We start from the raw sequence: 27,107 nt of genomic DNA, 5'->3' as shown, positions 1-27,107 counted from the left end.
CAAGCATTCATATTTCACCCAAGGCATTTGAGTCAAGACTGAACTCAAAAGACCCCTGGCCCTAGAAAATGGATGTGCAGATGAAGACAATGGAATGCATTGCTGTTGCCCACAGACGGGAGGACGACACACAAGATGCCTGGCCTTTACATCGCTCCAAATTGAAGCCTCAAACTTACCCTGTCTAGCTAGAATTGACACTGAGCTTTTTTTTTATTTTTTAAACTTTCTTATTTAAGATAATAGAAGAGCACTAGGAAAGTCTGGGCAAGAAAAATATGGATAGGGATACAAAAATGTGTCTAGGAATAAGGTGAGCATGCATAATTCATGTTGTGCGCAGTACAATACATTCACAAATGATCTCAAATTTGATTCTGAGATTTGGAGCAGCCAGCAAAAAGGAGGAAGTCAGATCTGTTATGAGCGTTACCATTTTTGTAAGGTTAAAATAAACAGTTGTGCTAGGGAAGCAAGACTCTTCACTAACACTAAAGGGGGACGTATCTTGTTAGTCTCTTGCCTTGGTTACTTTTCTCTTATTGCTGAGACAAAATACCTGACACCCAGAATTAAAGAAGGAAAGGTTTATTTAGCTCACAATTTGTGGAGGCTTCAATCAGTACTTGGGTGGCTCCAAGGCAGAGTGGCACATGGCAAAGGGCAACCGTCCATGGTGGTAGAAGATAGCAAAAGCAGCAAGAGCAAAATGGAGGAGCAGAGCAAGCAGCCTCTTTCCGTCCCTTACATTGTATGCAAACTGTCTTCTCCAGGGCAGGTGTAGTACTCACATCCATAATTCCAACACTGGACCATGAATCAATCACAAATAGAAGCCTGATCCATGACTGCATGAGGATTTGCGTGGACACCCAGGCACAAACCGTAACATCCCTGTACACTTAGGAAGATGGTCATCCCTCTTCATTATGCTCAAATGTTAGGCAGAAGCTTCTGATGTCCTACAATACTAATTAGAAGTTGGAAATCTCTGAAAGATAAGGAAAAATGTAAAAGATACTATACTGACATTTTTTCATCCCTGGTAAAATGCTTCTGACATTTTAAATCATGGTCATACTAGGTTACTGTTCTCAACACTAATTAAATGCTATTAATAACTATGGAGATCAATGATAATTAACATGCTTTATGCTAGTTTGCAGTTTGCAAAATGCTTTCATATTTATTATATGAGATTTTTATCGTGTCTCTGTAGAATAGATAATATTATCCATATTTTCAGTGTTTGCCTTCTGGTTGGGGGTTAGGGCACTTATTTGGACTTACACAGCAAAGATGTGGTATAATTTGGACTTAAACTAAAACCAAATATACACTGTAGCAAATATAATTCAGTTTTGTGATGAAAACTTCCCATTTATCATAGGTAGAACCATTTCTTTCCAATATTATATATGAAAAGTAAACTTTTATCTATTGCTGTAATCTTGATAAAATAAAATAGGTTGGAGAGTAGGCACAATAAAATAACTACCATTTATCAAGTAGTATGTTATTATTTAATTTAGTTACTATAATTTTATAAAGTAAGTATTGTCCACATTTTTACCTGAAGAAACTATGCTAAGGTTAAAAATAGAAAAGAAAATGGTATAATAGTAGGTTTGTAGCAGTCAAAGAGTAAAATGGAGTCTTTTCACTCCAAAACCCTCACTTTTGGTCCTCTTGTTGTGTGGCTTGGTGACTTTAATGACAGACATCAAGCACATCTTCCTGATGGTATGGTTAACTATGAGACATTGTTGCTCTTCTTTTAGCAGGAAAATAATAGAAAGTATAGCTTCTTGCACTGGCTGATGGGTAAATGTCTGTTTAGTCCTTGTAGCATATTTATGTTGGCAAATGGGAGTTTTCGTACACCAATATTTGTATCTATTTAAGAGCAGGACTTTGAGAGTAAGCAAGGTGAAGTTAGCAGCCTCATTTTCCATAGGCCCCATAAGGAAACTGTCCAGTGAATATCCTTGCATTCTGACCTAAGCGGACTGATTGTATACGTTGCAGTAGAGTCTTGAATTAGAATTCAACACAACAGCACCTTCTTTCTATTCTTAACTACAGCCTTGGAGACAGAAAAGGGTTGCTAGTTCCACTTCTGGAACTTCTGCCTGAGAGAAATTATGGTTTTAGCAAGGAAAAAGTGAGCCATATCTAACTTGTTATTTCAGAATTCAAAGCACGCATTTTTTCTGTGACATTACCACCCACACTCATCCTCCCATAACTTGTTTCTGTGTTCGTTTTTATGTTTCCTCAGGTGCCATGATAAGTGCTACAATGAGTGCAAAAATATAGCTCACACCTGAACAGAATTTAAAATGCTGCATGGAGTGAAGAAAGATAAATACATTAAAAAACTTTTCAGGCTATATAAGTTAAATGCTCAAGAAAAACAGAACCATGATGTTTAAATGCATTAGTAAGTAGAGAGGTACAAATGAAAACACTAAGTCACTAAAGTGACACTGAATGAAGTCTCAGGAGTTAGAAGGCTTGCTAGGTAGTCCATGTGTCCACTCAGTATAAGAATATAGGGGCCAGTATTTTAATGCATGCTGGTGCTGATATTCTGGAGAAATTTTTGACATTACTTAGGAAATTCACCTATTCCTATGAGACTGAAATTCTGCTCTTGGTATGTATCCTAATAAAATTCTCAAAAAGGTATATAAAGCTTCATGTATGAAGATAGTCATTTCTGGTGGCTGAGAGTTCAGTGCAGGTGAAATGTGGGCCGTGTGCATAAAGAAATATTAGGCAGTAGTTAGAAGTACCTACAACAGGGCTGGGGTTAGAAGTAGTTAGAAGTACCTACAACAGGGCAGTAGTTAGAAGTACCTACAACTCAGTGGCACAAGCACCTGCCTGGCAAGCAAAAGGTCTTGACTTTGATTCCCAGTACCCGTCCCCCCCCCCCCGCCCCCGCCCCGCAAAAAGAAGTACCTGCAACAACTTGGAAGGGCTGTAGCAATGGCATGGAGCAATATGGTACAGTGAGATCTATTGTAGAATCCAATGACATAAATTAAAATAAAGGCATAAAAGCAGCACCTATTTTGCAATAATACTTATTAATAAAAAGATAAAAGTGAAGTACTGAAATGTTCTCCTATGGGAAGAAAGGGGAATGGAGGTTGAAAGTAGCAGGGAAAATAAATATGACGGAAGGACTACCTGTGAGGCAATGATTGTAATGTGTCATTAAATAAAGAGTATGTTTAATTCATCCTTCTTTACCCAGAGAACAAAAACCACATAGATTCAAGGGGTTAAGAGATTACAATTTGAAGAGCTTAGGAAATACTTGATGGAAAAAGAGCCATTTGAAATGCATCTTCAAGGCTGGGTAAAATTTTTGAAATTTCCTGAGAAGATGGGGAGCTGATACCAGAAGTTGACAGTGGGATATGTGAAGAAGTCTTCCAGAGACAAAGGGTAGCAAATGTTTGGAATACATGTCAGTGGGGCAGAGCCCATTTGAAAGAGAAGGACCAGTTCATTTTTGTTACATAGGTTACACCCAAAGCAGTGTACTAATAGCCAACAGTTAGTTAGTGCTGTCAGGCACTGTGCTGAGTTCTTCATGCATCCTATCTCATTAATTCTCACAATGGCCCCGTGATAGAGACAGTCTAATCACACCCATCGTTATCATCCTCACCACTGCCACCATCATCTTCTTTACAGATAATGAAACTATGTTTCAAAGAGATAAACTTTCCAGTGACACATCCTGCAAGTGTCAGAGTCATGGCAAAAAGTCAAGCAGGTGTCACTGAGTCATGGCAGAATTCCTCTTTCCAGACACTGGCCCTTTTGAAAAAATAAAGCTGTGTTATCTATTCCTATCAGTGTAGATGTAGAAGGGCCTGGTCATGAAGTGGTTAAAGAAGTCAAACTCAGTGCTGTGTAAGGTTTGGCTTTAATTACCTCCACCACTGATTAGTTTGATAGCAAAAAAGATATTCGAGAAGGAAGCCGCCCATATTATAAAGGCCTGCCTATATTATAAAAGCCTTTCTGCTCATGTGTCTCTCATTGAAATGATAGAGAAGCACTGCCAACATCAAGCTAAATACGGACAAAACATTTATAAGCACCCTTTTAACCCTGTTAGAACTATGCATTCTGAAATCCCTTCAAGTGGAAAAATGGGTAAGAACAAAAGGGGAAAAACTGGCCTTTCAACTACAAAGACTGAGGCTAAAGTGTTAAAGGACCCCATTTATCATGCTGACTTGATACAGTTAAACTTTTAAGCTCTTACGCAGTTAAACATGGGGAAAATAGTGACATCGATAAGTAGGATTCTGAGTCTCAGCACACTGAACTTGAATATACAACTTCTATTGGTCAGTGTTGGAATACAATTTGGTTCATTGGAAATAAATAGCTAGGTGAACATTTAAGCCAATCACTATGGCTATTTCATGTTTGAGAAAAGGATGTTTATAACATGAGCAAACAGTTAAGTATAGAAGCCCACCAATGGAAAACAAAAGCCAAAATGTTTAGAAATGGCTCTTAGTGACAGACCCCTGTGAACTAAAGTTTCAGCAAGTCTGTTTTTTATTTATGCCTTCCTCCTTCTTGCATCTCTACCCATTTCTCAAATTCTTCCCTTGCTATTTACACATCAAAACATCTGGGATTTGGCTTCCAGCACCTGCTATAGGAAGCTGGATTGTACTGTTGAAAATATGCTTTTAAAGGGCAAAATTTACATTAATATCCCTTCTGTAGTTCAAAAGAAATATGTTTTAAAATCTGGTTCTTCTAAACAAATATACATCTTAAAAACATCAACAACAAAACAAATATGCAAATCTGAAGGTCTTGATAAAAGCGTTTTTTTAAAAAGAGAAGGCTACAACACATAGACTAAAAACAGACTCTTCGTAGTTTAGACCTGGAAGACTCTACCGCACATCTGTTTAACATCTTGCAGTTTGAAGAACTCTGCCTTGAAAAACCTTCTGCACCAATGACACACAGAATAAAAGGTTATGTTATGACTTTCAGATGGAAACCTGCAAAAGTTTATCTGCTGGACTGCACCACTAACTCTTGCTACTTTTGATTCTCTTAGAAAGATTTTTTGGCTTGTGAAATATAATGAATTTTTAAAGTTTATATCAGACAACACCAGAAAAGAGTTTTTACTTGGAGAGAATGGACATGCTATGGAATGAGTCACATGTTTTAGTTGTGATGTCCAAATGGAACTAAAAGTTTTTAATAGGGATTTTATAGAGTGCATTTTAGTGGTGAGCCTATAAGCCTATATACTGAGTTGTAAACAAAAGCACCACATTTGAAATATGAACATGTTACAAAACCTCCACTGCTGTCAACATTTATTGAAAGTTAAATTGAAAGCCCAGGAGCCTACTTGTTTCCAGGTATGTATACAGAAAAATGCACTTATATTGATGCAGCAAAAATCATACTTCTGTATGTGAGTGTGTATGTGTGTACGCGCGGTATCAGGGAACTGAACCTAGGGCCTTCACTTTGAAGTATGTGCCTAGCCCTTTTTTTATTTTGAGAGTATTGTACTAAGTCACTAAGTTGCCCAGGCTAGGTTTGAAGTTGTGATCTTCTTGCTTCTGCTTCTCAGGATGCTGAGATTACAGGTGTGCACCCCCATGCCCAGCTAAAAGTCATACTTTATAAGGAGGCATTCTGGTTTGGAATACTACAACAAAAAATTAGGAATCCCTTTTGAGGTCTGTTTGCTATCAGAATCATATCATCTTTGTTTAACCTTTGTGTGGCTCTAGGCAAGTTAGAAAAGAAGGGTAGTTTCTATACACTCCAGTTCAACTGTCATGGATATATGCATTTTTTTGATCTGCAGGAAGGAAATATTGTTTTTTTTCCCCCCCTCAACTGCCCAGGAGACTTCCTGCCAGCCTCTTGCCACTGTGTCCTGGCATTTAGCAGACACATCACAGAAAAGCTGTTGGAAGCTCATTGTTCAAGTGGGCGTATGAGGGAAGGAGAGACAGTGTTTCCTTCAGAAACACAGACACTCTCTGACCCAGACCGAGGGAGAATCTGCTCTGCAGAGGGCTCCCTGCAAGGGATTTTCCATGTGTGTCTTATTATGCCAAAGCCGACCGTGGTGACAAGTTCCACATTAAATAGCTATCTGTCTTCCCTGAAACTTCACATTCTCTTCTCCTTGTAGGGAAAGTGATGTAACACGGCATTGCTTTTGTCAACAAGAATCATTTAATTAGCAGGTGTCAGCTTTCCCTTGTGGACCATAGAAACTGCATCCATGCCACTCAGATACCATCACAGACATTGGTTACGTAGTGATTACCTGTGCTTTCGGTGACAGTAGGGTGCATATACCAGCATCCTTAGTAGCCAGAAGTTTTCACTGGGGAAATAAGTTTAGTATACTGTTATTAATTTGCTTTAGAAAATAGCTGCAGAGTCCTCAAATAAGATGTAGCAGAACACATGGTCTTCGTTATTCAATAACTATCCTTCTGCAAAGGAAATACGGTCTATTTCCCATTTGAGAAGGAGCTTACAAAAACTAGTAAATATGGAAAGAGGGCTACACATGTACTATAATTTTATTGAATCATTCTCCTCATGCTCTTATGTGTCCCTCCCCCACTCCAAGTCTCCAACACACTCACACAACATGTCCACATAGATGTATTCCCAGCTGGTATTAGCATAATCATTACCACGTTATAAAAAAGCCTGTAGAAAAACAGCCTGAGATATTTAGATGGCTTGTTTTATAAATGAAAGGAGGTGGGGGTAGAGAACTAGATATTTTGGGAACAAATTCTTCTTTTTCCTCCCTCTTTAGAAAATAATAGCTTGGCTCTTGTAAGCCTCAGATGATAGCATGGACCGAGGAGGTGGAGCTGAAGAGTCATGACATGCTTGATATTTCTGGATGAAGGTCAGCGAAAGGTTCTCCGTGGAGCCCCTCCGCTGGAAGAAGTCCTTTGATACGGAATTGTACAGCCTTTTTCTTTCCTACAGGAGTGCAATAGGAAAACATTTTCCTTCTGGTGTCATACAGTTCCTGTTGGTCAAGATCTCCAGCTCGTTTTTTCTTCTCTTGTACTTTCTCCTGGAATCAAGTAGATGAGAAAGCCGGACTTAATGACTAATTCCAAGTTCACTGCCAAGACCAGAAATATAGTATCATGTAAAATGTGCCCCTACCTGAAAACTTCATGACATTAAATGCTGTTAGATCTTGGCTTAGTTGTTAAAAGAATTTAAGACAAAGGAAGGAAAATAATTTTATGAAAGTAAGAGCTGGTCCATGTGTTCAGGTTTTAACAGATCGTACCACAGGCTGAAAAGAGATTAAATTTACCTTTCTTACTTCCCTCCTTTCCTTCCTCCCCTCCCTTCCCGTCACCTCCCCTCCCCCACTTCCTTTCCCTTCCCTTCCCTTCTTCACCCTCCCTTCCACTATTTGATTTTTATGGGAAAACAGAGAATAAATTTATTAACCATGTGTATTTTCTTTTAAACTTCTGCCTCAGAGATACCCAGAGAACTATATCACTAGAATAAAGATAACTAGAAGTGGGGTTGAGGCATACATTTACTAAGGGATTATTACTTCTTCCGTGGCCTAGAAATATGTTTGTGGGATTGTCTTAACTTGATCAAATACATTCAACCATGTGTACTTCTAAAACTAGACTTTTATATATTAGCAATCACATGAATCTCAAAATTTGGGAAATTAATCTTCAAGACACCATTTAAAATCTTTCAATTTTGACAGTAGGATTTGTATTTGGAATTTAACCTGGCCTTTTCCCCCAGGGTAGTTCAGACTCAGATGTAGTTATCACTATATGTAGCAGACCTATCATAAGGCCTGTTTGAACTACTGGAAACTCACTTTAACCTGTGTGGAGTATCTTCAAAGTTCATCCAGTGCCGAAGTTATTTAATGTTTTATTATAAATAAATTATCTGATGTAAAATGTGTTATTCTCATAAATTGGCTTTTTCTATGATGAAGAAAGTGAATTAAATTAAAACAGGCTTATTTCAAAGTAATGTGCCTATTTTTCCATTATATGTTTGCAAAGTTAATAAAGTAATTGATATTGTGAAGACTTTGCCAGAAGTCAGGGCTTTTCCATGGCTCACAATTAAACCAAGATGTCCAAAAAGCTTGCTTAATGTATTATTTATTGAGCACTGATGGAAGTTCAGTGTAGTATATGACAACAAAGTCAACCCAGTGCATTCACAGTTTGAATAAGAGCCTCTGAATATTGTTTATCATTGATGTTAAAGTTTTAAATTTATAGGACAAAGAACCATCCTGAGGGATTTATGCTCTCACATACTCATATGATGGATGAGAAATCAGAGGTTTAGAGAAAGGAAGTGACCGACTTTATTCTTTTTTGTCCACATTCTGTAGTGTTTTTCTGGCTGGATGCTTAACCTCTGACCTTCCCCAACTACGGTCCAATCTGCATACCACAATATCATTAACCATCTTTAAATGTGACTCTTACCCTTCTATATGGGTCAAATTTCTCTAGAGAAACAAATCAATAAGATATAGATACATATCTAGCTATCAGATATATTATATATCATTCTGTACAATAAATCCCACATAGATTACATGTGAAATAACAAAACTTGTAGACTATCTCAGATTCAGGCACATAAGTTATCACCATGTGTAGCAGACCTATGATTAAAACTGGTTGGTCTACCAGAACCTTGCTTTCACCTCACATATTAGATTTAATATAAGTAATTATATATATTTAAAATTATATACTTCTATACATATGATTTATTTTAGGGAATTGGATCATATAATTGTGGAGTTCCCTAAGTCTCATGACTTCTAGTTGGCAAACTGGAGAACTAGGAGAGCTGGTGGTATAGTTCCAGTGCGAGACTAGTGCTGCTGCTCAAGAAATCAGGCAAGCAAAGTTACTTCTTACTCAGACTTTTTGGTCCCTTCTGGTTTTCCACTGATTGGATGAGGATCAACCACTCTATGGAGGGTAATCTGTTACAGTCAAATTCAGATGTTTCAAATTCAATAGCAGCCTCATAGACATACCCAGGTAATGTTTGATCAAATGTCTGGGTACCTTCTGGTCCATTTGACTTGAAACATAAAATTAATAATTACACTTTCCTTAAAAAATAATAATACCTATAAGTTTTCCTTTTCTTTTTGGTAGAACATTTTATACACTTCAAACCTTTTTTTGTAGACTTACTCCTATTTCAGACAAAGAAATGAGAGAGTACTAATTTGCTCTGAAGTACTAAGATAATCCTTCAGTCTTCATTGTTATGAAAGAAGCAAATGTCATAAAATATACATCATAGAGATAAAAAGAAAGAGATAGATATTTTCCTTAATTCAGAGATCAGAACTAACCTCTACAGAGTTTTGGATTTGTGTGTGTATGATAACTTTTATAAAATGTTATACATAATATATATTCTAATGTATTATTATTTTCTCTTCTCTCACATATACCTATAAAAGGATTCTTTTTAAGCATTGCCCAGTATTTGCCTTAAATTCCTTAATTTATTTAACTAATCCATTGCTGAATATTGTTTCCACAGCTGCATTTGTAGACTTTTGTGTGCATCTGGTTATTCTTTTAGAAAAAAAACTCTTACAAGTGGAATTGTTATTTTCCATATTACATCAGCTATTCATGATTTTGCTTCATTTTTACATATATTACTAGTCCTATTTTCTATAATTTTGTAACATCGTCCATTGTAGTGACCTCAGGTGTACAGTCTTGTATTTTTCACTTATGCTAATTTTAATCCTCCAAGAAAGCTGTTCTCCACTTCTCTGCTTCTTCTTCTTTTTAAAGACTTTATTTTAGGTAGGTTTTTAGGTTCACAGAAAAATTGAGTGGATGATACAGAGATTTCCCATATTTCCTTTCTACCTACACATGCATAGCCTTCCCTATTGTCAGCAACCCCCATCTGAGTGGTACAATCCATGACACTGACGCATTGTATTACCTAAAGCCTACAATTTACAGTGGGGCTCACTCTGAGGGTTGTTCAGTTTGTAGGTTTTAACTAATGTATAATGACACATCTCTCATTGTAGTATTGTACCAGTTTTACTCCCCTAAAAATTCTTTGTTCTCTGCCTTTTTATCCTTCTCTAACCTCCAATTCACGTCTACTTTTCTCTCCGCTTCTTGGGGGAATTTTCTACTTTTGTGTTGTTACGGAAAATAGGAAATAATTGATTTGTCAGTGAAACAATGTAGGTTGACTATTTTCAGTTCACTAGACTAAAATCTAAAGAAGCTGCTATGTATAGTTCCTATTCACTTTGGGGTTTTGAATGGGTGCAAGACAATTTAAATGTGAATTGCATGTTTCTCAAACTTCCATCAATTGCCGTAAATCATCAAGCACTTTGTGTAGGTCATTGTAAAGTCATATTGCAGTGACATGCAAGAGATGCTATTTCCTCATGTAAACATACAGCTAACAATACAGGTCATATACAAATTATTTTGAGTCTAGAATAATTATGCTTGTCTTTGCACGACATTCTATAAGAAAACCATTTTATTTAACTAGTGACATGGATGCTGCCATTTGCAGTCAGTGAACTGTATGTACTTTTATTTAATATTTGGTCTGATGATGTAGACTTTGTCTAAGCTTGACTGATGAATATGAATATGAAATTTATATTAAAAGTAGATTTTTAAATAATACCTAAGAATAAACATTAATAAGTTTTGGAGTGATGAATAAATTCATTTGAGTATGAGATTAGATTAAGTGTTTAAGAAACGCAAACTTTTGTCTGAGACGTTCTCTAGGAGAAAGACGTTAGGGACAAATAACAATGTACTTCTGCCTAAGATGTTTGTTATTTAGTTGGAAATGTCGATGTGCGCAATTCTGTACTATATCATTTTTCGATGATTATGCAACCAGGCATTAACATAATTTGGTTTGGACATAAGGGCAAGAACAGGTATTGTGATAAAGAGGATCAAGGAAATGTTCAATGAGTGAGAGACATTTGAGCAGGGACTTAAAGGAAAAAATAGGAATTGGCTTGGGAGTTGTGAAAAGTGAACTTTAAGTGTAAGAACAGCATGAGGAGGCAGCACAGACATGGGGACAGATAATTGTTTTTGGACTATTGAAGAGTCTTATGCACAGGAGAAAAAGGAAGATACAACCAGAGAGGTAGGTTGAGGTGAAACTCTGGGGATACCTACTGCTGCTCTATAGCAGTTCAGAATTCATGTTATAGGCAGGAAAGACAGCCAGGAGAGGACTTTAAGCAGAAGATAGCATGGATAGGCTTGTTTCTTAGGATAATTACTCTGACTTCATCACAAAAGATGGATTTTTAGGGGCCAGACACTGGCACTCTTCCCTTCTCCTAGTCCCCGCCCCACTTCTCCTTTCTCCCTCTCCCTACAAGTTGGCAGTCTTAACAAACAATAGCTCCAGATGACTATCAACAAGATAGATAAGTTGTTTTGTGCCATAGTGCTTTTGTCACCTTGTGCAGAGACACATAATTTAAACCTACCTGGATCATGTGGATGCCTTGGAGCTTTCAGTACTTTTATAAATATCAGTACCTTCCTTACATCTTCTCATCTCTTATTTGTTGTATCTGTTCTCATACTGAGGGCATGTGTGTGTGTGTGTGTGTGTGTGTACTGTTGCTAATGGTGCTAAGTATTACCAGTATCTAATAATGTAGACTTCCTCTTCTTGGGAACATCCAGTCTTTCATGAGATTCTATTTGTCTTCTGGTACAAGTTCTACACTATCCCACTTCTCTTTTGGACAAGAAGGCAGGAGTAGGGGAAGATCCCACCAAAAACTATTGATTTCTGTTTGGGTAGAGGAGAGCTTTTATTGACCCCCACCTTTGCTTACATTGAGGCATACACACAGTATCCTTTTGGGTTCAGATATAATTTTAGAACATCTTTAAGCTATCTCTCACAAGGCTTATAAATGGAGAAGTGATTTAGTTAAATCACAAATAAGTATACAATCTAAACCAGAAAGAGCAATAAATATGTATTGTGTTCTCTCATAATAAACATTGATCATTTAGGCTGAAGCATATCCATTCCTTTACTTTGCATCACCTGGGAACGCTATATATACTTGCTTCTGTGGGTGGGAAGACATGATAGAGGCTTGGTCCTGTCGATGGGATGCCATTTGTCCTTGATTCTGTCTGTGAGAAGTGACTTTCTGATTGGAGAGACAAACAGAAGCATGCATGAATGATGATAGTGTGTTTGAAGAGCTATCACACTGTAATTATATGAAAACAGGACTTTGATGAAGAGTGATCACCACAGGAAGATGCTTTGAGATAGTAGTGCTCAATTAGCCAATATGAGTGGCTGTGAAGGTAGATTGTTAACTAGATTGGATTGGGATCTGTCCAGTGGATTGGTGGAGCACACTTTGGGTGTGTGTTGGGGGGGTCATGGAGATATGACCTTTGCTATGATATCTAGTCCCTGGCCTCTTCCTCTCTAGCACTGTTCCTCTGCTCTGCTCCCTGGCCATCATGAACTAAGCATCTCTGTTCCACCATACCCTCTGCCATGATGGTCTTGCCTTGGAGCCAGCCGATCATGGACCGAATCCCCAGAAACTGTGAATAAAATAAAGCTCTTCTTTTGATTTGTTCGTGTCAAGTACTACGTCCTAGAATTGGGAAAGTTGACTAAAACAGAGAGAAAGGAATAGGGGAGATTTCACAGGTCATTACACCTGGCTGTGTACTATAAGAGGCTTCTAGGCACCTTACTCAGAGTCTATAAGAATCATTAGATTTGAGCTATGACATCTTGGAGGGCTTTATCAATCTTTAAGGAACCAGAGTTGTAGAGAACAAAAGCAACTATGAGGTCCTGGGGAATTGTTTTTAAGAGGTCATAGGCCACCGCTCCCCAAGTTGGATGACACTTTCCCTTAACAGTGTGACAGCAAAGCAGGAACATCTGTTTCTATGTGACTATACTGTGAATACATTGAAAAGGACAGGCTGTGGTTTAGTGCAGCCTGTGACTTGGGAGGAATTTCATATGGAGAGAATTCTGCTCTGTGGTTCTGAAATTAGGGAAAAGAGGAAGTTTCTTTTATGACTGTGGCATAACAGGCCCCTCTGCCCTCCATACCTCTTCCTTTCTCTAATTTGTAAACATTTCCTGACTACATTCACGTTGCATGCTTTTTGTCATAAGTTACCCGACGCTCACATAGTTAAGGGTGGGGATGCTCTCCCTGAGCCTGGAGCCAGGTCTCTGCACCCTGCTAATAGATCACACAGGGCCTGCTGATGGCCTGTGAGGCCAGCTGGAGTGGCTCATCCCTGTGCTCCTCTGTCATGATTTCTGTGCATTGGGGGTTTGCCTAGTTTGTGCCACTCCTTTCCTTTGTCAGCCTGACTGAGATCAAAGTACAAAAAGAATACATAAATGATAACCTAGAACTAATCAAACACAGAGGCTATGGTGTGGGTGAAGTCTTCTATCACACTTTCCCCAAAGGCACAGAAGGAAGGGGGAAAATTATATTTAAGTATAGCTTGTCTTGCCCAGCCACTTCCAACTATTGCCCAACCCCCGCTTCGTTTCCTGAACCATAATAGTTGTATTAATCAATTGGTTCAGGGACTTGAGATTTCCTGACCTAATCACAGGATTTGGGGGATCCTGATTTCTGTTTACATGAAGCTGTGGTTGTGATTGCAGACTTTGTACCTGGCTGACCTCACATCTTTCGTTCCATATTCAGGGTCTGAAATGACATGGCCATTCTGCTGAAGAGTGGGGATGATTTATCACTGCTTGTCATCATGAGCAGAAGATAATCTACTTCTAGAGTGCATTTTGTTTAAAATGATATGGACAAAAATTGTTGATAATGGCAACAATAGTTTATGGAATTAAATGAATAGATCATAATTACCTTGGGGCTTATGATCCAGATTTTATAAAAAAGCATGGAATTTTTCTAAGTTTTTGTACTGCTGTATGTTCCTTGTTTTCAAAATGAATATTGATTCTCTAAAGAAAGGGAGTGATGAACTGGGGTTACAGCTTATACTTGGGGGATAACTTTCTAAGAGAAATCATCCTTTTAGGAAAATAATATTCAGATAACACAAGATGCCTTTTGTTAGAAAACTTTATTTGATACCCAGATTGATATTGTTTCTAAGAGTTGTACCATGTAGAATAGACATAAAGTTTCAATGTTATATTAAGCCCTTGCTTAATGTCATGATATATACTTAATATTTGCTTTATCAAGTGATTTAAAAAATTTTTTATAGTAAGCAATGAGAATTTCTCCATGGATTTCCAGAAATCATAATCATAGGTAGCCTACATTATTTCTTTAATTCCTGTTTGGAAATTATCTATCTATCTATCTACCTATCTATCTATCTATCTATCTATCTATCTATCATCTATCTATCTATCTATCTATCTATCTATTTACCTATCTGTCTCTATACAGATATATCTGTATGAATCTATACTTCCAACACAGGGCTGATAATCATTAACTGATACTAGAAAGCTAAAGTATAGAAAATCACTACCTCCTCTACTAAGCTGCCATATTATTTGTGGGAGTATATATGTGTGTGGGAGTGAGCAGTAGCATATTTAAAATGTCCTGTTTGCTTTCCTATAAAATATTGCTTTAGGAATATCGAGGATGCCCCCAGTCAGAGTATCCCCCATAGCAGGCACTGCCCTGAGGCTGCTTCAACTCAGATTAGGTCTTCTTGCTTGGCTGTAGTTGATCCTGAATTGTAGTTGATTCTCTGAATTTCATGTACCACATCTATAAAATGTTGATAATAATGCAAACACAAAAGATTTTGAGGAGGATTAAATTAACAGAGACAATGTATGAAGGTCATTCACTTCTTAGTGCATTGAACCCTGCATCTGGAGTGAGCATCTGGATTTGACTCCAGACTTCTGTGTTTAAAAGCTCTGTAACTTTGGGTGCTGCAAGTTCCTTTCTGTCTCAGCAATCTTAGTTGTAAGGCATGAAAAGAGCATAGTGCCTAGTGCAGAGTACATACTCAACAAATGTTTGATATTAATGTTAAATTGTAAAAACAATGCACATAAGCTTTTCATGCTGAGCTGATAACAACACCAACTGAAGGTGGGTGGATTGTTTTTCTAATGGGTCTGGAATTGGAGAGTTTAGTGGCCACTAGATGAGCATTTTGTTAATTTATAACCTGCCAACTATGTGAGGGATTGTGTATATATATATGTAGATTTAGGCTAAAAGTCTGATCACATAGATGTGTCTTAAGGACACCTAGACTTATTTAGCTTGCCCATGTTTCAGAACTCTTCTATGGTAAGCATGAGAGTGAAACAGGATTTGTTTGGTTGCAGCTTCTTTGTACTAAATTTTATTGTGTTGATAACACAATGGCAGTTATTGTGGTGGTAAAAATCAATTTGACATTTCAGCAAAAAAAGAGCAAACTTTTGCAGGAGATGAACTTTGAATTTATTGATAGCTGTAGTCTGCAATCTGCATAATAATGTTCTTTTTTCTTTTCTTCAATGTTTGTCAATTTTATATCTATCATTCCTTGTATATTTCCCTACCCTTTACAGTCATACTTCAGAGCCTCTAGCAGTTAATTTTCTCTTCAGGATTTCTTCTTTCAGATTCATTTTGCACACTTTGCCAGAGGAATGTACCTGGAGCTCAATTTCAGTTCATTTCATGTGCATGCCTAATGGTACCTCTTCCCACACTACTTTGGTTGTGCCCCAAATCCTGTGTTTGTAACTCGCTCCTGCATCACCTTCCCCACTATATTATGCTATTCTATATAGATCTTGCTTTTACATCTTATCCATGATTCCTTCTCAACCATTTCTCTGTAGGAAATGTCTGTTCCTCTATATCATTTTTATAACATCTTTTGGACGATGTCAGTGAAACACTGTAATGGCTCACCCCATGTATGCAATTGTTCAAGCAGGCAAGCTCTTGAGAAATTTTATTTTTCAGAAGTGCAAAAAGGACACCTCTTCATTTTCTGAGGAAGTTTGTTTTTTATGTGCACACACAGTGCTGACATACAAAGTCAACATTGTGATAAAGCACTTTCTCAGAGTCATGTTTGCAGGATTTTCATAAAACAAATGAGACCTCTCTGAGACTCTTTATTCAATTTTTAATCCACTCTCAGAAATGATGTAAAGATGAAATACACAGCATAGTAAATTGTGAAAAATAATGGTGACAGTTTAAAATGGTGGGGAAAAAATCTAAACTAAAAAGAAGTCTTGACTTTTAAAAAACTGTACTGTAGGTATACTAGATTATGGGTCATTGCTCAGAGGTACTCCATAAGAGCTGACTGATTTTAATGATCATCAGCTATATGAACTATGTCTTGCATGGCAACCAATACCAGGTTTTGTTGTTGCTGTTGTAGTTATTTGGGTTTTTTTTAGAGCCTTGTCTCCTTAGAGAAGATGTTTATATTCTTTATCTTCATTGCAATTATTCTCCAACTGAGTCCACTTAGACTCACGTTAATCTCTGGAAACATACTCATCTACAGACGTACCCGAAGCAATGCTTTACTGTCTTTCTAGGTATTCATTTAACTTAACATTGCAACTATCCTACGTATAACCAAAATCCCGCTAAACCCCTCCCCCAGATTTGCCTTTCTACTCTTTATATATGACCATTTTTTAAAAATGAGAATTGTGGTTTTTTGGTTTTCTGCTATTAGAATTTTCAACATCTGGAGGTTTAATTTTTCTGAGATTGTGATTTGGGGGATGTTAAACTTTAGAGATTTTAGGCTGTAGGTATTTTGATGTTTCTGATTTCAATCTTGTGGATCACAGAATTCAAGATTATGTCTTTCAGGATTACATGAGGCACCACTTCACACTCATCCAATTGGCTATTGTAAGCATACAGATGGCTATCTCATAAACATGAAGAAATTTTGATAATGATGTGAAGATACTGGAACGCATGTACAATGTTGGAATATAAAATGATGTGACCAGTATAGAAACTTTAGTGGTTTCTCAAAAAGTTAAGCAGTTTGCCCTATGACCCAGTCATTACATCTCTCTCTTTCCTTCTCTCTCTCTCTCTCTCTGTGTATATATATATCCGAAATAATTGAAAGCAAAGATTCAAACAGATTCACCAGGAATTGTAGCACCATTCAGCATAATAGGTAAAAGAAACATGTCAAATGTCCACCAATAGATGATAAAAAAAGTAGCATATATAGTGGAATATTATTCAACCATAAATGGGGAGAAGTTCTGATACAAGCTACATCATGGATGAACTTGGAAACATTTAGCTAAAAATTAACGCACAAAATAGCAAATACTGCTATAACATCACTCACATTCAGTTTGTAGAATGAACAAGTCCTTAGAGATTGCAAACAGAATAGAGTTTTGTCAGAAACTAGGGGTGGGTGTAGAATGAGCAGTCATTATCTAACGGTAAAAAAGTTTTTGTTCAGGATGATTTAAAAAGGGTCTGGAAATGGTAGTGATAATTGCAAAACAGAGTGAATAGACTTCATGCAATTGGATTATGTGCTTTCAAGTGTTAAAATGGCAAAGTTGATGTGATATATGCATTTTTACCATCATAAAAAGAATGTATTTTTTCTAGGTTTGCATCTGCACTTCCTGTCCTGCCTCCGGACTTTGGTATCTGTGTCATTAGAGTTTCTCCTCTTTCATGAAGGAAGTACATGTGCATTATCTGTGGACATTTAAACAAAAGTGCTTGGATAGGTGTGAATTTTAAACCTCCAATTAAGAGAGGGGGAAAACCCTCACTGTACATAAACAGGAATAAATAAGGGAGTAATTAGATTATTGAAAATTCTTCAGAGAAGTTTTGCTAGAATTTGCAACAACCCCATGATTGCAGTGAGTCTAGTTTAATTATTGATGCTATAAAGTAGTCCAAGCTTAGAGTTTTCTTGAGCATTCCTGTTTATGGTTTTATAAAGGCTATCCATATGGGCCCACTTGGTTTGGGCTCATAGGCACATTGGTCTCTAGCCAGATTCCCCATCTTATGTGTCCCACCACTCCATAGCATTGAAATGTTCTCCTAAGTGAAACTTTTAAAAAGGCCACAAATTCTAATTTATAGTTGGCAATCACTGTGCTGTGCTGTGATGCTTGAGTGTTTTAGACTTAGCAGTAAATAATATTTTAAAACTTCCAATGTTTTCTTTTAGTTGCTGGTTTCTGTGCTTGTATCTATTTACAAAAGCGCTAGACACCACGGTACATTAAATTTGATAGAGTCACTCACTGGTTAAGTTTCTCTTTCCCATCTCATCGGCTCAAATTCTTCTCATTTTTATTATAAACAGTGAAATGAAATGAATAATGGAAGGAAGAGTGAGCTGTATTTGTTTAGGAGTGAGTATGCCTCAAGGAATCAAGTTTGACTTAACTCTGTAACATTCACCCTGGTGTTCTTTTGTATCTTTGTTTTCTGTAATTTTATATCATTATCCAAAGAAACTTTTGGGGTTTCATCTGGACAGTCAAATATTGTGGGTCTATGGGATAGACACTCACTTATTCAAATATGTGTGATTCACATTAAATTTCATCAAAAGGAATGAAATAGCAATAAAAGGCCACACTTAGCAAAATCTCTCAAAACTTTAATCAGGTGAAAGAGTAGTTTGTTATGAGTTATACTGTTTAAGACATCTTTATGTGGCTGTTGGTTCTGTTCTTGGAGAATGTGAACATAATTTATCTCCCCATCCTGTGTCCCTATAGGCCGGGGATTTAGCTTAGTGACACAGCTCCTGCCTGGCAAGTGCAAGGTCCTGAGTTCGATTCCTGGTACCAAAAGCAAAAACAAAATCAAAACCCAAAAAAACCTCTGCATACTGTGTCCATAGAGTTAACCATACACAGAGATGAGTGACCCTAAGTTTACAGCTAGGCCATGGGAGTATTTAATCAGGATCCACTAATTGAAAATCTGAGCATTTGTGAAGGAAAACACACAATTTTATAAACATGTACATATATTTGTGCATATGTATGATATATACATATATATATCCATATATGTCACTCCTCCTCTTGCTTTTTGGATGAAGGGTTTTACAGACAGTGACATGGCCAGTGGACAGGGAAACAGATAGGCAAATGGCCAAATAGAAAGGGGCAGAACTGAGATATAACTTGTAAAACTAGTTTTTAGGGTTTCTTACTCTTTCTACACAAGGCAGAGAATCATTCTTGCAGAGAGTTGATGATATCAGAGCATACACCTTGTGCCAGCACAGAACTCCTGGATAGCGTCTCAGGAGAAAGATATTTTAAACTGAAAGATATCCTATACTTCAAAGAACTTAGAGTCTTGAGGAGAGGTAATAGTGATAGAGACAGATTGGGTATTTCCATTGAACCCTCCAAACCTTGCTGTTTGGCTTTGTATTCTAAATGTAGAGTGTACCTTTATTTACCTCCATTGCAAAACTTATAGAGTAAAAGTTTGCTGATGTGCATGGAATCCCTGGTGAGAAATTACTAGAACTAACATGACTAGAAATATTTGTTTTCAGATGTATTCTTAAATTGACCTTGATAGTTTTCAATGTTTCTTAATTAGTGTTTGCAAATCTGCTGATTTTACGAAAAATCTGTTTCTTGCTCTATTAGAGTATAGCATCAAAACAAAATTAGCATTCCATATGTTGTTTGGTTAAACATACTTGGTGGCTTTCTTTAAAATCCCTTGGGAAGTGTTTTGAAATTTGTTGAAACAAATATGCAGCGCTTGAAAATAAATGGTGATTATCAGCACTTTGTTCATTCTTTAAAGCATTGCCTGTGTTTGGCCTCAGTGGGAATGCAATCACTGAACATACAGCCTTTAGAAATCAGTCAGTTCTAGGTAAACACAGATAAATCCTTTTACCTGAGTTGGTAAGAGCAGCTGTCTACAAAGTTCTTGCAATGTCACGATGCCATGATGAAGCATAGCCGGTTTACCAAAGGTTGAAGTGATAGAAACCACTAACAGGGGCTTCATGGAGGTTTTTCTTCCTCTCTAAAGGCTTGGAGAAAATTCAGGTTCCCTTTCATCGCCTCCTTCTTAGGTCATAGAGAGGAACAGAGGAATATATTTTACCTGATACTGGAGAACTGGATTTTGGTGCACTGGTCATTGTAACTACTTAATGAAACTGAATGTGGAAAAAGTTGTCATGTTTGTATCTTCATTTCACATTTCAAATGTAGTCAGCAAAAACATCAAACGTCTATTGTCCCAGGCACTGTGCTCAGGCTTAAGTTCCTAACAGGACTAAGATGCACATGGTGGCTTCAGTGGCTCTCCTACAAAGGCCTTATAGGCTTGCAGGGGAGATAATGTAAAGCACAGCAGGGCTGGGGGGAGCAGTTTGAGGATGATTTCACAGAGCTGGAGATGTTTTGGCTGCATCTCAAAGGTGAATGTCAGTTTACCAGGTAGGAAAGGCAGGAAGGGATATGCTAGGTGAGTAACTGGCTGTCCCATGTGGGCACAAAGGAGCAAAAGGGTGCAGTATGTTGGTGTGGTGGCAGGTCATTCACTGTGGCTGGAGCATGAGGTTCAAGATAAGCCATGTGAGGAGTGGTCGGTAATTTTGGCAAGGAGGGCAGATATTTTCCTACTGTGCCCAGGAGTTCAGATTCCATCATGTAGAATATGGGGAGACTTTGCAGAATTTTAAGAAGGAACAGAAACTGATCAATGTAGGGAAGGTGGAGAGCTAATAATATATACGACATATATTAATTATGAAGTTGTTATAGTCTGGGAGATAACGATGCAAGCCCGAACTAAATCAAAACAGTGGCAATTAAAAGCTTTTCTCCTTCCTAGGTCTGAGAGATATTTACAAAGAGGGACCAGTTTCGCTCCAAGGAAGGAGGAGTCAGACAGAGAAAGTCATGATAAATCTTGAGTGGGTGGTGTGCTAACTGGGTGGATGGCAGCACCACTTATTTTTAAAGAATACAGTAGAAGTTTTAAAAATGAGTTCTGTGGTGGACATGTTGACTTTGAGATTATCTTAGAACAAACTGGAAGTCCGGATCTTTTTCTTGGCTCTGATAGCTGAAACATTTCCTGTCCCTCGCTTAGTGGCTTAAAGCTTTTGCTTTCTATGAGACAAGGGTCCAAGAACCGGAGAAGGGGGTAATTTGCAGATTTCTCTTTTATCTGTGATTTGAAGTCATTTTGTCATGCTATCCCATACTCAGACTTGGGATTTTTTTTAAGGTTTTACCTGTTTACCTTATTACAATTTTTATAGCCATTACTTCATCCTCCCATGCTTTGCCAAGGAGGATATAGTCTGTGTACCCCATCTCTCCTTAGAGGGGCTTGTGAGTTATTTCCAATTCACCTTACCTAGTTGCCTTGCTTCTTTGGTTCTAGGATGTGCTCAAGGCAAACCATTGTCTGTAGATCATTTGATGTTTTTAGAGCGAACCGCTCTTATGACTTTCCATGTTATAAATTGAAGAATTCTCTTTCTATGGAATGAATTTTGATAATTAAAGGAACTGCAAGTTACTTTATGTTATGGTTTAGGTAGGAGAATGCCCCCCAAAGCCTCACATACTCATAGGCAGGACTTTTAGAAGATCATTGAATCATGAGGCAGTATGGCTGACTTGCTGTTAAGGGCTGGGGCCTGGTCAGAAAAGGATGTGACCTGGAAGATATATCTCCTTTCACAGCTCTTCCTTTTCCTCAGAGCTCCCTGGCCACCAACACATAAGCAACTTTCCTTTATCCAGGCCCTTCCACCATTCTTTCCTGCCTTTGAGTTAATTCACCATGGGTTGAATCCTCTGAAAGCCATGAGCCAAAATAAACCTCTCCTCCATTAAATTGTGGGTGTCTGGTATTGTGTCCCAGTGACAAGGAAAGTGAGTAAAACACCTTAGAACCTGCTCTGAAAGGCAGGCATGTGCCAGCAAATAGAGCAAATAAAAAGTGACCCTTTGCGGATGTTTAAAAGACAAACACAGAGGTACTAGTCGTTTAAAAATCCTTGGTGGGAACCTGGGTGCACCTGTCAGGCTCTTCTACATTACTGCCCTAGTCAGAAGTGCTTCTCTCAGGGTGCCTGTACTCACTTCCTCTCTTCTACTCAGCACCTTGCAGATGTCTTCAGGATTATACCTGAAGATAAGTAAAGTAAACATAACAAAACAGAACAGAACAGTGGGGTCTGTCTAAACCTGTATAACATAGAATTATTGGTTTAGAAATTTTTAATACAGGTTGAACATCCCTAATCCAAAACTTCTACATCTTAAATTCTCCTAAATCTGAAATTCTCCTAAATATGAAATTGTTTGAGCTCCAACCTGATGCTGAGTGGAAAATTCCACACCATGAAACTTTCTTTCACGAATAAAATTATTAGAAACATCATATAAAATTTTCCTTGAGCTGTGTGCATATGCATTTTGTGGAATATAAATGAATTTTGTGTTTAGATTTATACTCTATGTCTAAGATGCATCATATGTATCCAAATATTCCAAAATCTTTAAAAAGCCCAAATTTTGAGTCCAAGCATTTCAGATAAAGGATACTCAGCTGGTATGGCAGTTAAAAATCTAAAAATGCCAGGATAAAGGTATGTGGGTGAGATAGTTGGATACACATGTAATACGTAGTTTTCTTCTGCATATTTGAGGGGAGGTGGTGGTTGTGGGAAGTGATTGGCCAGTAGATCTTTTCTGTGAAAGGCTACCCAGATAGTAAATATTTTAGGCTTTGTAAGCTTTATGTTCCCCTTTTTTATCACTCAGTTGCAACTTAACTCTGCTGTTGTAGTGTAAAAGCAGCAATAGACAATACAAAAAAGTTACGCATTGCTGTGTTCCAATAAAACTTTATCTAAAAAACAGGGGGCAGCTGGGTTTGATTCCAGAGCTGAGGTTTTCCAGGCCCCAAATTAGAGGACTGATAGAGAAGAAAGATGCTATATTTTAATTTTGACCATGTAGCAAACTATACCACAGACTTCTGCCAAGCAACTAATTGAACCTAGGCCTAACCTAGTGTAATTAATTGGAATATTTTCCTCTGAGACATGGATCCCACTCTTTACAATAAATAATACTTAAAAGGAGTCATTAGCAGTAACAGTGAGTGAATTGTTTTGTTAATAACGGGCAGAACCTCAAACAATAAGTCGATATAACTATTATGATCCAAAAAAGCTCACTTTTCCATAAAGGAAACATGTATGTAAGGTATAAAAAAAGATATGTCCATTAAATTGTTTTCTACAAAAATAACTTTAACTTACTCTTTCCTTGCTTTAAGTCATGAATCAGAATCCCAGTTTCTTAGAGCCTGGGATGTAGTTCAGCGGCACAGTGCCTGCCTGGCAAGCATGAGGCCCTGAGTTTGATTCCCAGTACAAAAAAAATCCAAATTTCTTTTCCTGATGGATGTATGCCATCTTTTAGATGACTATTTAATATCTTGAGAATGAAGGTAATTGTATGTCTTAGAAAAGGCTCACTATGACTAAACTCTGCCTCAACAGTACTTGTTCATAAGCCTTCTTGTAAGAGGGACTGAACCTAACTCCCTGTACCCAATATTGAAAGGAATCAGATATCCCTAATGGCCAATTTTCATCTCTGGGAATGAATTGAGCACTTCAAGAAACTTTTGTTTTTTATATACTGAGAATAAAGGTAACTTTCTAACCTCTGTATGGCCCAGTATTACTCTGGTCTAGATACAAATTACTTACCAGCAAAGTTTTTGTGTAAATGGGACCAGCTTCTGTTACCCGTACTTGAGATGGATAACAAGTGTCTATGGCTAGAGAAACTGGATTCTGAAGAAGTGGTGTGGGCACTGGCAGTATGTTGTGGATGTGCCATTACCAGGGCTGGCTTTATGGCAGTTAAAAGACAAGAAGAATTCACCATTATAACCTTCTTCAATGTTCTCCCAATTTTTCTTAATATTCATCTCCTTTAATACACAACCCTTACTCTCTAGATCATTTCTTATCCAGCCTCTTTTTTTTTTCTTAAGATCTTCCTTAAACAAAACATGATTTCTACTTATATCCATTTTTGCCAAATCTATTGTTCAGTATTCTCAACACGTTAATAATTTAAAGTACTTAACTTGCTGCATTGCTCAGGTGTATTCTTTAGCGTAAAGGAGCATGCATGATTTTGTTTAAAGGAGTAAAGGCTTGATGCTGGAGACATTTTTGTTGAAGACTACCATCATCATATGTTATATCCATTCATTCTTTCCTTCATCAGATCTTTAGTGAGCATCTACTACATGCTAGATATTGTGCTAAGGATTGCGTACCAGGTCATAATGCCTCTCTTCTGCTCAAGCTTTCCAAGGACTTTTCCATCACACTCAGTAGGAATTCCATGGCTGGAATAACCTTACCTTCCTTATAGTTTTACCTGTTTCCTACCTCTACCCAACTTTCTTGCTCTGCTTCAGCCTCACAGATCTCTTTATATTTCCCATGTTCACTAAATAAGCTCATGCTTTGGCATTCTTATATTTCCCATTGGGTCTTTCTACAGATGACCATGGAGATTACTGTCTCATTTTATTACTGTCTCATATCAAGTCACCTCAACAGAGAGGTTATATGACTATCTTTTTTATTTTTTTGTCTTTTTGAAACAAGGTCTTGTTATGCAGTTCAGGCTGGCCTTGAGCTCAATTTGTAGCCCAGATTGGCCTCGAACTCGCAATGATCCTCCTGCCTCAGCCTCCTGAATGCTGGGCTTACAAGTGTGTGCCACCACCCGGCTTTATCTTTTTTAAAAAAGACATTCTACATGTATTTTATATTTCTTCTGTCATTGTTGCCTTTTCTTCAAGATGCTCATCAACACCTGGTGTGTATGTGGAAGATATATCTATATCTATATCTGTCTATATCTATATCATCTATATCTCTATTTCTTTCCACTAGAATATAAACCTTGTAATGCAAGGCAAGGTGTTTTGTGTTGTTCATGATTATATACCTGGAACCTAGAGAGAGTTTGATCATAACATGTATTCAATGAATATTTCTTATAAATTGTTAAATGATCTTGCTTCATGTGGGACACATTCTTCTTATCTTGGGCCCCTGTCTTTTGCTCAGCAAATAATCAACTAAACAAAGGAAGAATAGCAAGACTATTCCAAAAATATTTATTAAGGGGATTCAATGATAAGTCCCAGTTACTTACCAAAGATATAATTAATATTATATTTTGCAAGTTCCTTTCCTAGAGCCCTGTTTTCAGGACATTTGGCCGTTGCAACTTTGGTTTGGCTCTGCTGTTATTTTTACATGGTGTTAATGTGTTCCTGACATATTTCAGAAACCAGGCTTGTCATTTAGTTTGAGGGGTCCTATGAATTTCTCTCTTACACTTTTGAAATGAAATTTCAGAATTGAATCAAATTTATTGTTTCAATCAAAATGGTTTTGAATTACAGATGTCTGGTCCCTTAGAAACAGATCTAAAAAAAGAAAGCTTCCATCAACTTCAGTTCTTGTTTTCTTGTCTCCTACAAATAAGAACCAAGGACTTTTCTATAGAACTTTAAAAACCTGTATAGTGTTAAAAACATTAGTTCATGTTGAGCTAAGTACGTTGTATTTGCTTATGTTTTAAGACTCATTTCATCAGGGAAGTGGTTAATCCACTAGCTAGTTGTGTATCCTTTTTCAGAATGTGATTATTGGTCATAAAAATGATTTTAACTTAAAATGTTATGTCATGAATAGCCTATAGCAATCTTAGATGTGCATACCTATATTTATGCATCTATAATATATTTTTAAAGATTCCCTATATAATATTATTTTGAAATGACTATAGGTTTTCCCTCATTTTGTTATTAATCTGGGTAACTTAAAAAAATGGCTGTTCGATTCAACTATTGGCACCGTTGCAGACAACTAAAAGCTTAAGAAAATTATTTTTCCGCCCATCCCCCTGAAAGCCACATCTAAAAAGGTCACAAAAGGAAACACACAATTCAGATAATCTCCATGCTATATCTGAGATTAACTTGGATACAGCTGTTTTAACTTACAGTTTGATCTGGCATAATACATACATTTAACAAAATCCTGTTTTGTATTGCTTCTATAAACACTACAGTCTGATAAAAGTGTATTGATTTTTCTGCTATTTAAGAGCTTTTGAACCAGTGCTTAAAGGAAGTTTATTCCAAGGCCTAAATTAACTCTTTCAGCATTTTACTGCAGGTTTTGTGTAGGAGTTTGTGTGTGCATGCAAGTATGTGTTTGTTTATGCTTGAAATGGATCAGAATGGCAAACCATTTTGTGGTCTGCCATATTTTACTTGCTAAGGATAATCATTAGACTTTGTTCTTGATTTTTTTCTTAGAAGATGAAATGATCCAACACTGTTCATTACTGTTCATTTCCTAACCACACTGTAATCATTATAGGCCTAGAAATTATCTGAAAAGTTACTGAAAATATTAATGCAACATGAATAGGGTTTTCTTCTTACACTCTGGACTTCTAAATATGGATATGCTACTTCCTGCCTGTCCTCAGGCGTTTGGTCCATTTCAACTTAGAGGGAGAATACTCAAGGAAGTGACTCAGGTGACATCAATCCAGCTTAGAAGAAAAGAAGAAAGCCCTATTGCTATTGGAGTCATTCTCACACTGTGCTCTTGATTGGCCATCATTCTAACTTACCCTATAGTCTGCTTTGCACTACAGCTCTGAATAGCTTTCTCCAAATAACTTCTTTCTTCAGGTCAGAACCACAACATTGGTAACTCTTGGAGAAAAAAGAGATGTATAAATGTAAAATATGAGATAACATTTCCAATTCAGAAATACCACAGCCATTGGAAGCAATAGCAGGGTGTTATGAAGTGGAATTTCTTATGATGGTATGAAAAGTC

At 37.3% G+C, this 27,107-nt stretch overlaps 1 protein-coding gene across 5 annotated transcripts in view; it reads left to right on the top strand.

Moving 5' to 3' along the window:
* Positions 1-27,107, top strand: part of Sugct (succinyl-CoA:glutarate-CoA transferase) — a 693,160-nt gene that overhangs the window by 373,524 nt on the left and 292,529 nt on the right. Inside the window, exon 13 of one of the 5 annotated variants that reach the window (XM_013521158.1) lies at positions 6,863-8,655. The exons of the other annotated variants lie outside the window; for them this stretch is intronic. Within the exon in view, the coding sequence (XP_013376612.1) occupies positions 6,863-6,886 (24 nt within the window). The 3' untranslated portion in view covers positions 6,887-8,655. Of the gene's footprint in view, positions 1-6,862; positions 8,656-27,107 lie in introns of those variants that run through there. 5 annotated transcript variants of the gene reach the window in all.

The sequence above is a fragment of the Chinchilla lanigera genome, unplaced genomic scaffold (assembly GCF_000276665.1).
Source record: "Chinchilla lanigera isolate Chin_1 unplaced genomic scaffold, ChiLan1.0 scaffold00059, whole genome shotgun sequence".
Classification (NCBI taxonomy): domain Eukaryota; kingdom Metazoa; phylum Chordata; class Mammalia; order Rodentia; family Chinchillidae; genus Chinchilla; species Chinchilla lanigera.
This window is presented reverse-complemented; position numbering and strand designations above follow the sequence as displayed.